Here is a 12,554-nt window from a genome sequence, read left to right as displayed (position 1 = left end):
ATAACTATTGTTCAGGTATTAGACTTTTAATCATTGCTCCTGATGCCTTAACTATTTACTTACTTGCCACACATAGCACCTGACTGTTTCATATTTACAAAATTTATTTCGCTTTACATTTTTTTGTATTTTTTAAATAAAACACATCCACTTTGTTTCCTATTGCAAAATTTCATATCCTAGTTTATTCCTTTCTTATGGAAAACACAGGCTCAAAGTACAGCTGTTTCCACTGAAGTTGTGAATTTTCTGAGTGCCGAACTCTGTCGGATGGGTTTTCACATTTAAAAACCATTATATCTCATGAAAATATTTGATGATACATGTTACTGAAATAGTGAAATAGGAAAAGTTTATATGCCAGAAGTCATATTATGTGGTTTTATGTAACATCTGGGTCCTACTCTTTGATGTTTGATGATTTTAAAGAAAAAAAAATAAGACTCCCCACAACAAATGCTGAATAATGCTTCATATCTCAACTATGCAAACAACCAACAGATAGTTTATCATGAATCACAACCTAGATACAGACACTCAATGTAAACATTGCTCTCAGCATGTCTATTTACTTGTTGACTAAGTTATACTATTTAACTTTCATTTCTGTCTGAAACATAAGACACTGAAGGAGAACATTCCAACAGGGCTCACATGGCAAATTTTTTCAGCTGAATAAATCAACACACTGATATGCTCTTATGATTTTTCTAAATGACAATTTTTTAAATGGGCAATGAATTAACTCTACCACCAGAGAAGGAGTGTTTCTGCATTGGCGAGAGCAAATTCACCTCTAAATGAGTTACCCATCACCCACAGTGGCGTTACCTGTTCAGATCTGCTCTGGTGTTGGTATTGATACTCAGAAAAACCATTACAGGTTGAAGTCACTTCATCCTTTTCAAATTGTTTCTTCATCTTGGCTAAACCACCAGGCACTGTGCACACTTCAGATTCTTCCATGACCTACAGTGATTTAAAAGGACAATTCAGTGTTTCATCTATACAGTCAGTGTGCTCAGGCTATTTTTGCATTATAATTGTCAGTTATTGGTGGATGGAACACAAAAGGAGATAATGACATAAAATCATAAAAAATAAATAAATAAAATGATTGTGGTAGACTTCCACTGAACCTAAACTGTCCAGTTGTTTTGCCATTTACCAGAGTTTTTATAAATTGCATCTTCAAAACACTGAGTATTATTACTCTGTTTCAGATAAATCGTGATGTCTATATGAGATTGAATACTATGTTACTGTAATAATATACTAGATGACTTGTGAGTATGAGAATAATGAAATGAATTACAATTCAAAGTAAAGCTGTCATTCAAATCTCAAACATCTGTACAGGCATCAGACACATTATCAAGAATAATAATTCAAATCTTTTTTAGTAGCATCAAGTTTTATTTCAATTATTTTGGATGAACAAAATAAAGTGCCTTATGCAAAATGACTTAAAACTGTCAGTAAAACCAGCAGCTTCTGGAGGTACAGTGTTAGGTGAGTTTTACACACATTATGTTTCCATCGGTTGGCTCTAGGTATCCTGCGAGCTATGGACATCAATTATCTACATTTTAATCTAAAGAACCCGAGATTTAGAGTTGTGAAACAGCTTATATCCTTAAATGCAGGACATTAAGTGAAGGCATTAAATCCGAATCACAGCTGTCTGTCTCAATCATAGCCTCAGTGAACAGACAGGGAAACAGCTACTCTTCACTAGAACTGGCACATCTCAATTTGGCTTTGAGCACCGGCATGTCAGAACCAAGTAGCATGAATAGGAGGTTTGACTAGAAGGGCATATTTTTAGATGAGAAAACTGATCTCTGTATATAGCTTGGGAAACAACTTGCTGGGTACTGAGGAGCGCCCTGTCAGATTATAGGACTCACAGGGAAGTGCAAAACAGCCCAGGGCTTTCATTTTGATGATTCAACAACTTCCATAGCCAAGCAGACACTCAAGCCAGGATGGGATGCCAAGTGACAAGCAACCCGACCCCATGTCAGCCCTTTGCCTGAGAAGCTTCTGGTCCTACATGTGAGTGGGTGGAGATTCAGTGACATTTGAAGCTACAGCAGGACTTCTGATGTCTGGTCCAGGGATGACATAAATAGCCCTGGGAGCCCAGGGCCGTATAAGTCACAGGAGTCACAGGATAGTGACAGATAGGTCATATTCTACTCACTCTGGATACCTAGGGTCCTGGAATCTTTACCCAAAATATGGGGCTTCTTGGAAGGCTGTGAGAAGTACATCTATGTCAGGACCTGATATGGGAGTGCTAGAGTCTGAACTCATACAGAGTTATATGAATTCCTGTCAAACACTGGAGTGTTTGTATTACCATAATAACTTTTCTCTGGCTTCATGCTTTCTCAATCATTTCAGAATTGCTCAATGGTAAGATAAATGGTGGCATATGTCTTATGTATTCCATATATACTCTCCAATTATTAAAAACCTTAAATGTAATTCCTAATTAATTACAGACATTTGATATATGTGAAGGTCATGAGAAAGTTGGAGATCCACTTTGAAATTAAAGAGAGTAAAGAAACACAAATGTGAATTAAAGCTGCAATATTTCTTCTAACCCCATCTATCAATATTTTGAATAAGTGGCCTCCTTGAATAGATAATATTGCAAATAAGATATAAGTTTTAGATTTTAGGAAATAAGTAATTATTGTCAAGAACATTACTATTTAAAAAACTATAAGCAATGCAAAATCATATGCAAATTAATTTCTTAAGCCTCAGTAATAATGTCAAAAATTGGATACTCTTCAAAGAAGTGTCAGTTCTTAGCTTGCCTGTACCGATTGCCTCTTACCTACCATGTGGATTAAAATACAGCTATAGTCATCCCTTTCTTTTGACATCTACTTTGGGAGCAGACACATAACACATACTCAAGTGCATAGAGCTGCTGATTTTTCATAACCTTGTGAACATTAGTATCCCTGCTATGGTTGGTGACACTATGACACATCATAGCTATTGGCCAAATTGGGTCAGATACGTATCCCCAAAGGAGGATAATAATGGTGCTAAGATTGCCTTGGGCTAGTCTTGTAGAGGAAAGGCTACCCAAATGAGATGGCAGGATTGCAGTTTGTAGTCGTATCTGGAGTGACACCTGCTCACAAGATCACTCTAGTGGTCTCACTTTGTTTAGTACCATGCTCTGAATGTTCCAACTAACGTGTACTACTTTTAATGACCTCATACCTGTGGTTTGGGTTTGTAAATAAGATCTAGAATCTAATGGATATGTAAATAATAATTAGTTAATTTAAATGCTCAACACTTAAACCTAGGTAAATATATTACCAGTCACCAATTTAAGATGAAAGTCCTAATCAATGACCAAGAATGGTTTTGGGTTCTAGGACTAAAAAAAAGAAAAGAAAAGAAAAACAAAACAAAACAAAACAAAACAAAACAAAACAAAACAAAACAAAACAAAAACCCAGCAGTGCTGTGGATATAGCTCTGTATGCTGTGAATGTGTTGCTCTGATTGGTTGATAAACAAAATGCTGATTGGCCAGTAGCCAGGCAGGAAGAATAGGCAAATAAGCAATAAGGAGAATTGTGGGAAGGCTGGAAGGCTGAGGCAGAAGATGCCAGCTCGCTGTCCAGGGAGCAGCATGTAATGGCACACAGGTAAAGCCACAGAACACATGGCAACATATAGATTAACAGAAATGGGCTGAGTTTAAATGTAAGAGCTAGTCAGCAGTAGGCCTGAGCAAATGACCAAGCAGTTGTAATTAATATAAGCTTCTGAGTGATTATTTTATAAGCAGCTGTGGGGTCCGTGTGGCTGGTAAGGACCAGAGAAAACTTCAGTTATATCACATAATTTGAGAAGTTGGACAAAAAGTGATTTTTCATTCTTAGTTCTGATAAAAACCTGACCTAAAGTTCCTGAAACTTCTATTTTATGAACTGGACAGGGAAATTCGTCTTTTTACAAATTTATGGTGTGTGCTAAAAAAGATAAAGAGAATGAAGTTACCCTGTAGAATCTGGCATGTAATTTGTTGCTCAGTACACATTACTTCATTCTCTTTTCTTGGGCCGTCTGTAGACTGCTGCTGTTCCATGGGCATGATGTGAATCCTGAGCTGCCATTGCCAGCTGGCAGTCAACACAACAGGAAATTGTGGATCACTGTTAGCTGTTCAAGCATATTGGACTCGGTTTGTGTTGAGTCTGTGACTTCTAGATTTTCCACTTGCAATGTTTGTGTCAGCTGTGTGGAGAGTCAGTCACAAGTAGCTTCATTGGGCTAAGTGCTGAAGCATTTGATGCCACTGACAAACAAGACTTTCATTTTACTTTGGTTTTCTCTGTTTATCGGATTTTTTGTGTGTGCTTATAAATGTTCTTCTTCATTGCAATATTTTCTCCATCATAATATTTGAGACACATTGAAGTTTGAGGGTCAAAACACTCTCTTGTATAAAAACCGAACATTAAATATAGTTAAAAAAATATTGGCATACAGATCTAGGAATTTAACTTAGTAATTGTCCAGTCCTTTATAAGTAATTTTCACTAAATTTTTGGCCTATAACATGGGCAGAAATGAGAACAATCATATTCCCTTATGTAGAAAATTTCTGTCTTAGTTTCTGTTATTTATTGAACAGAATCATTTAATTTATCTGTGTCTATTTTAGTTAAGCATTCAATAGCCTACATATACAATACATCATAGTCCATAGACAGTTAATCAGACCCAATAACAGTTCATTCTTCACAAGGAAAGAACTCCTTACAGCATACAGTGAGATCTGACTTACATCTTGCAGGCAGAGCTGGGCAGTTCCACCTCATTTCTGATCACTATGATAAGAAGATTGGTTGTATGAACCATAAGAAGTGATTCTGGTTCAAAGCACATTGTTTGAAAACAGTAACAAAACATCAAAAATGGTTGCAATACACTTCCTTTCACTAAATCCTTGATGGGAATGTTTTTCAAGAAGAAAGAGTTAGTTTTCCATTGCAAAAAGAGTTTTTTTTTTTTTTTTTTTTTGGTTGTTTCCTAAGATCTAGGGATTAAGCCGGGCGGTGGTGGCGCACGCCTTTAATCCCAGCACTCGGGAGGCAGAGCCAGGTGGATCTCTGTGAGTTCGAGGCCAGCCTGGGCTACCAAGTGAGTTCCAGGAAAGGCGCAAAGCTACACAGAGAAACCCTGTCTCAAAAAACCAAAAAAAAAAAAAAAAAAAAAAAGATCTAGGGATTATTTTTCTTTATAACATTTCATATTTTGCCAATTTGAAGATACAAACAAACAAACATTGTGGTGAAAACCCACCACAATGAGCAGTAGTAAACACAGCACCAAGGGTGAGTACACTAGAGTGATGTTGGTATTCCTAACAGCTAGATAATGGGGAGGGGAATAAAATAAAGGTAACAGAAGTCAATAAATCATGAAATGTTAAGGCTAGAGAAATATCATTCAATGACTAAATAGAGTTGATATCTTTTCTAGGACTACTTTCAATCGTTAGAATTCTTTTGTATTGCAAATCATGGGCTATATGCCCATTTTTAGCATTTGCTTTTTTAGCGCCTTAGATTTATAAATCATACCATGATACTAATCTGTTTTATGGCACATTGTCCAATTGTGGGAAAAGAGCTAAGTCTAAGCAAAACCATTGTTTACTAAATAGCCAATACTTAATGAGGCATTTTCTCATCTTAGAAACTATCAGATAGCTTAGAATTTCTTTTTCTAGGATTCTATACATTTTGATATTGCTTGTTCTAGTTATTTAGAACTACTGTGGCATGACATTCTTTAATGTTCCAGCAGGGGGTGCTCACTATGAAGACTAGCAGAAAGCGATGTTGAGCTGATAGTGTTTGTTTTGGAAGTGATCTAGTTACTCATGTCACTTCTCTACACTCATTCCAAATCTATGCAGTATCTAAAATGTATTTTAATGACTATGTAGAAACTTAAATGTCATCTGCAATTGCGGGGCTGTTAATGAGTTTGGCACAGTCAGCCTTGTCTCTAAATAATTTGTAAATGTTGAGTAGCTATTTTTAAATACTACCTTTGGGAACCTTTTTCTCTTTCTGTCTCACTCACAGTCTCTCTCTCTCTCACACACACACTTCATGGCTAATTTGGGGATTATAATTATGAAAGAATGTTCTCATATTTCATTAAGCTGAAGGGCACAAAATACAGAATCCAACAAATTCTTTTGAACATCACTTTATTATGGGTTGGCTATAAAATTGGTGGTCTTTCTGATTCTCAGAGCTTCCCATAATCATAATTGGTTTAGTAAAGTGCCTGCATTGATAATCTCTCTCATTTCTGTGTTGATTAAGCCTCTCCTAATGGAGTCAGTGCATACAGAGAAAAGCAAAAGAATTGCACTGTAAGAGAATTTAAATGAATGATACACAAGGCAAAGGAGGGCACACATAAGCCCACATTATTAAAATTTGAAATTAATTCTCAACCTTCCTGAGGAGAATAGCTATAGGTTAAGTGGCAATGATGACAATAATAACACATTTATGCAGTGCCTCCTGGCTTCCACATAAATTACCTCCTTGGTTCTTCCCCAAGACCCTATGTGGTAGATGATTATTCCCATTCCTCAGTGCAGGAAACTGAAGCTCAGGGTGGGGTCAAGAGAATAGCTCAAGTTCATTCAACCATCAAACAGCACATCCCTGCTTCAAGTCAGAAGGTCTGAATTAGATTCATGATTTTATTTATATACTTTTAAAAATTCTTTTGCTCTTCTGTAAGAAATAACCTAATGCCTAGTACTATTCTTGTTTTTCAAAAGTAAGGGAGAAGTAGGTACAGACAGCATGCATATCACCTTATGCAAAGTTCTGCAGAGTTGCTTACATTAGCTGAGAAGCTGCGGGCGTCACCCCTGGAAACAGCTGCCTGGTATCTTGCCATCCGCTCCTTCAGGGAGAGTGCCTCCAGGAGTTCAGATTCGCCCTCGCCGCCCTCACTCCCAGCAGTACTGGCTTCTCCTGGCTTTGTAAGGTTGGAGGTCACTGAAAACAAGTGAAGAATTTTCAGATAGGTGTCAACTTGAGAAGAAAACAGCATTAAGTTATGGCCAGCAAGGGATTCTAATGTACTTGGTCTCCTAACCCACACTGTAAAGCACTACAACATTTTCAAGGCTTTTCTGTCAATTTCTTTCCTCCAAACTTCCGGGCAAAGCTAGAAACTGCCCTTACAGGAGGATATACTTATAGAAACGTTATTGCCCATCTCTCCCTTCTGCAGCTAGTATGATGAGAAATGATGATTTATTAATAGAGACATAATCTAAATAATTAACATTCTTCAAGCACTATATGCTGCATTTATGCTAAATATTGCATAAACATCCCATTGGCTTCTCTAACAACATTATTGGTAGATGCTATTTCCTAAGGTTTACATGGGCAAAAAAGAAGTACATAGTAGTTAAAACAACAACAACAAAAGCTCCTCAGGATCACACAATTCCTAAGGGGCAAGTTTTAGTATAGCTGGAATGAATATTGAGCAAGTAAAACATTGTTCTTTGCATTTTTTCCTATACCTCAACTCAGAAGGAGGTACATGTAGCTAAAACTGAAGATTACAGACTGTAGATCCTTTCCTTTTATTTGCAAGGCAGATGCCCCATAAGAAAGAGCAATAGCATCATTAGAAACAACTCTGTCTATTGTTTTTCCTATTAAATCATCTACCAGGCACAGAAGAGTTCAGCAGAGCAATAGACTGATTCCAAGTTTACAGAATGATGGTAGCTAGAAGCAGAAGGATCTTAGCAACTCTAAGCCAGTCTAAACACATACTTAGACATAGGAGAACATATGCCTCAGTATTAACTTTCAGTGAAAGGAGCATGAGGACTCCTGTGGTTATGTGACTGTCCACCAGTAGATAGCGTGTGCCAGAACTGGTCTCAAAGCTAGGTTTTCTTATTTAATCTAGTGCCTTTATGCTACCACTTTGATAGATGGTTTACTATTCACTCTAAGATGAGTTTTTTTTTTGTTTTTTGTTTTTTTTTGTGTGTGTGTGAATGTGCAAGTGTGTATTCACCCCTTAAGCATGCACCCCATACTTCGCACTCTAAAGACTTGTAGCTTCTGGTGTAGTTTATTATGTAGGTGGTTTAATATAACTACACTGGACCAAGGCCTTAAACACTACAAGCAATTATATGTCAAGCCACTTCCTTCTTTCCCTCTTTCTGCTCAACCCTTAGACTCCATATTAAAACACCTTATTTCACTTAGGTACACAATGGTTGATAAACACAACTTCTACGGCTCAACAATAATTACAACAACTTGTATCTTAACCCCTGTCTAGGTATCTGTGACTTGTCCAAGTATATATTTTGTAGGTTTTAATCAAAGTATTTTATTTAACATGTTTTAAAATATAAACTGTAGAATATCAAGAAGTTGGGTTCTATAAGCACTGTGATTGACTCTACCACACTGATACATTCATAAAAATCAGCTATCTTGAAGTTCAACTGCCATCCAAATTCTTATATGACTGCAATATTTCTGATAAAAACATTGCCACAATCACCATAAGTCTTTCACATGCTAAGGAATAGATATTCTAATTTTTTCATGTGTATAATCCATCTTCACAGAAATGTTCTGTTATGGTCAATTGAACTGGTCTCACTTCATTGTGAATAAGAACCATATAGATTTTTATGGAATATGACTCACTAAACATTTTTTGTAATGTAAGTATGATTTTGCATACTAGTTACAAATATCATCCCTTTGTGATTAAACTTAGCCTAACCTAACCTAACCTGTTTATTTTTGACAAAATTTACAGACATTGTTTATGTAGGAAGTATTCATTTCTTATCATATTTCACCTTCTGGGAAAATGTTCAATGTTATTATTAAAATAATCACTGGTCTGAGTGTTCAGAGCTTTAGATCTCATTGCTTCATAGCCTAATGGGCTGGGAAGAAACCACTGCACTTTTTGATGGGTTCTCCAACCTTTCTTTCTATCATTTATAAGTAACTGCATACTCTCATAGAGACATGGAGTGTAAAAATCATAATGAACCAACAGGAAACTACAGTGCTTCCAAATCTTTTAAATCAACACTTGCTAATTTCTTTATGGGGAAATAAAATAATGCTCCTTTCCTTATTCTCTAAGCCAGGCACCAGGTCCTCTTAACATGGTGCTGATCACATCTGACATAGTATTTCATCCTTGACTTCAGCTCTTTCCTTAGGGATGTGTGGGAGAAAAGAGGTGTGGGTGAGTCGGTGCATCTCACCATTTCCTGCTTTAAAACACATGAGTGTCACTGAGCTTAGAGAACAGCACAAACAAGTTTAGAATGTTACTCAAAGTAGAAGGTAATAAAAGAAGAAATAAATATGTTTGTTGTCAAGTAGTACCCATGGAAAAGCAGAAAATAATGAAAATGATTGCTGTGAATAAGACAGGAGAATAAACTAAGTGTCCCATGAAGAAGAGAAAATTACAAATATTTAGACATACCATTAGGAAACCTCATAAGTATTAACTGCACAGAAAGACTTTATTACAAGTTTTCTGTCTATGTGCCTCTACAGGTAATTCATTGTGTGGATAAGTAAAGTTATATCCACAGAAGAAGGATGGATCCCCTGTTGTTTCCTGAGCTCATGGCATCACTATGCTTAGAATTCACCACACTCTAAGTACACAATTTCCTTTATTGCTTATACTGAGGCAATTGCCAATTCATTAAAACATTAATTCTTCATATAACATAATAAACAACATAAAAAGAAACATACAGAGAAGTACTTTGAAAGAAAATTAAATATTAAAAACACAATCTGTCATAAAGACAAGTTTCAGATACCGAAGACAAGAATGTCTTTCATTAAGTGTTCTATTTGTCTTAGGAAAAAGATGTACATGATCATTTTTGTAGTATAATTCATCTATAAAACATAAAACTCAAGTTATTATGTCTGTTCTTATTTTATCACCTCACAAAACATCATGTAACTAGAGGTTACATATATGCTTTTCTTCTAAAACGTTTAGAAACAAACAAACTCAGTCAATTGACATCTTTTCCCACACCACAGAAATTCATTATCCTTTTCTTAGTTTTCCTGTCTAGGGAGCTCATGTTTAAAGCAGTTTTTAAAGTACACTGGTGTGATATTTTTGCTTTGAGAATTCTTGTCCAATTATTCACATCTGCACAATCAATCAAAGAAGATTTTGGATTTACCAGTCTGTGTTTCTCAGAACTGAGACAACAATGAATCTCAGTGGCCAGACACTAACTATAACAAGGGACAGTCAATGAGATTATTTCAACCTGGGTTCTTCTCCTGCTTCCACAAGTCTGCTGTCAAAGGAAGAGTTTTTAGCGATATGCAGCGATTCCCATCAACAAACACCTCAAAAGTGTCATTTGTACATTTAGTATGAACTATCCTAGTGTGAAGTTACCCATTTTGAACATTTCCAATTTGGACTTAAACAGTTTATACAAGTTACATATTAGCAAAAAAACAAAGGTGATGGACATGCCTCATCAAACAATTATCCTAAAATATTAAATGTTGTAAATTCAGTCTTAATGTCTTTATACAGCAGCAATGTAAAATAAAGGCCAGCATCCTGATACATAAATCCAGGGTCAGTGTGTTACTACAAAATGCTGCCAGGATCATAAAAATGTCTGCACATAAATGCCCGGTGTGGCAGAGTTCACAGGGACAAGAGCTTTGTCACTGTCTCATTTATTAAGCCAGATTTCTTGTCAGCATGTTTTTTAAATGCAAATACTTCTCATTGCTTTTGAAATATGGGAGGCATATTTCCAGACTGTAGCTCTGGAAAAAGTCTTAGTCAAAGGATGACTGCATAATAAAAGAATAGATTCTATGGGTTAAAATACAAACATTAGACATTAGACACTTTAAAACTGACTTATTTACATATAATTTAAATTTATGTGAATCATGTCTTTTTTTGCCTTTTGTCTACTAAACACAGACTATGCAAAACTTTATAATATATTGAAATGTCACAATGAAACCTATTATTGCATGCAATTGATACCAGGCAAGCCAAATTCTCAGCAAAGATCAAGGAGAAATCAAAAGACAAGAGAGCTTCAAGATTTGAGAAAAACACGAGAAATACTAAGGTAATAGGGGAGGTCATAGATTGAAAATGAGCAACATATTAGAAACAGCATGAAGTAGATTACAGACAGAGAGAATAGAGAAAAATTTAAGCCACACACATCAGATTGTAAGATATAGTAGAGAAAATACATTGTTGAAAATGAAATTTTGATGTAAATGGAAATAGTTATCATAACTCAGAAATTACCTTAATCAAATACCATACCAATTTGTTGGTAAAGATTTGTGAACATTTCAAGTTTAAGATGTAATCAGAAATTTATAATTATCCAGACAAATGAAGAGTTTCTGTGATGAAATAACAATATTCAGACACTCGTAGTTCTCCTCGTTATTCCTTTTATACACTGAACATTGTGAGGAACTGCATAATCAGATATTGGCTAATGAAAAGGTAGCTGTGTGACCCAAACAGTCTGTGTGAATCTAAACTGATAACCATGAGGAAAAGAATAAAAGCATCCATTTTAGCCATATAGCAACAGCAACCAGTCAAAAACAAGGACAGGTTCTTAGATAGTTCTTCCACATGAAGATATATATATAAGACCAAATGTGTTAGTTTTTGAATTAATAACAGATTATACTTCATAATGAAGAACAGAGAGTAAGAACAAACTCAGAAGAAATGGGAAATGAACCTAAAGCCATCTAGAAAGAAAATTTTGGACAAAATATATTAAACATGAATAAGGAGAAGCTTTCTAAGATATATACGTGCCAGACAAAATCCTCATAGAAACAAATTATACTGGTTAAGATAGAGGACTATTCTATTGATGAAAGACACTACCCATCTAATACCTGTGGATCTCCATGTGCTCATTATCATTGTACAGAAATAGAAGATAACATCAGCAAAAAGAAAAAAAAGACATTTAGGAAAGGATGTCCATAATTATCTCCTTTCATTTTACCAGAGTAAATTAAAAATAAATGGTTTTAACAATGTAATTAATAAGGCTTACTTTAGTACATGTACAAAGAACATAGGATGTCTTCATTATCCTCCAGATCTCTCACCTTCTTGGAGGAAAACACATATTTATAGTGCCAAATGGTAGTGTGCTTAGGTAAGTTGGGAGCTTACAGGTAGCACTCTGGGATGTTGGGGGAGTGTTGTTGGGGACAGCATCTGAAACACCTGCTGTTCTATATATATATATATATATATATATATATATATATATATATATATATATAGAGAGAGAGAGAGAGAGAGAGAGAGAGAGAGATGCAGAAAGAATGAAATAACAGCAACACCAAGAAATTGTGTGGGAAAGACTGGGTGGTGGCTTTGCAGACACCACA

General features: G+C 35.7%; 1 protein-coding gene across 5 annotated transcripts in view; it reads right to left on the bottom strand.

The window, feature by feature from the left end:
• Xirp2 (xin actin binding repeat containing 2) overlaps positions 1–12,554 on the bottom strand; it is a 143,132-nt gene that overhangs the window by 43,493 nt on the left and 87,085 nt on the right. For all 5 annotated transcript variants that reach the window (XM_076569589.1, XM_042275401.2, XM_042275400.2 and 2 more), the window contains 2 exons: positions 6,925–7,082; positions 832–969 (listed from right to left, as the gene is read on the bottom strand). In XM_076569589.1, coding sequence (XP_076425704.1) covers positions 832–969; positions 6,925–7,082 — 296 coding nt within the window. The remainder of the gene's footprint in view (positions 1–831; positions 970–6,924; positions 7,083–12,554) is intronic.

This window comes from Peromyscus maniculatus, chromosome 4, assembly GCF_049852395.1.
Source record: "Peromyscus maniculatus bairdii isolate BWxNUB_F1_BW_parent chromosome 4, HU_Pman_BW_mat_3.1, whole genome shotgun sequence".
NCBI classification, from domain to species: domain Eukaryota; kingdom Metazoa; phylum Chordata; class Mammalia; order Rodentia; family Cricetidae; genus Peromyscus; species Peromyscus maniculatus.
Note: the sequence above shows the minus strand (reverse complement) of the source record. Positions and strands in the feature narration are given on the sequence as shown.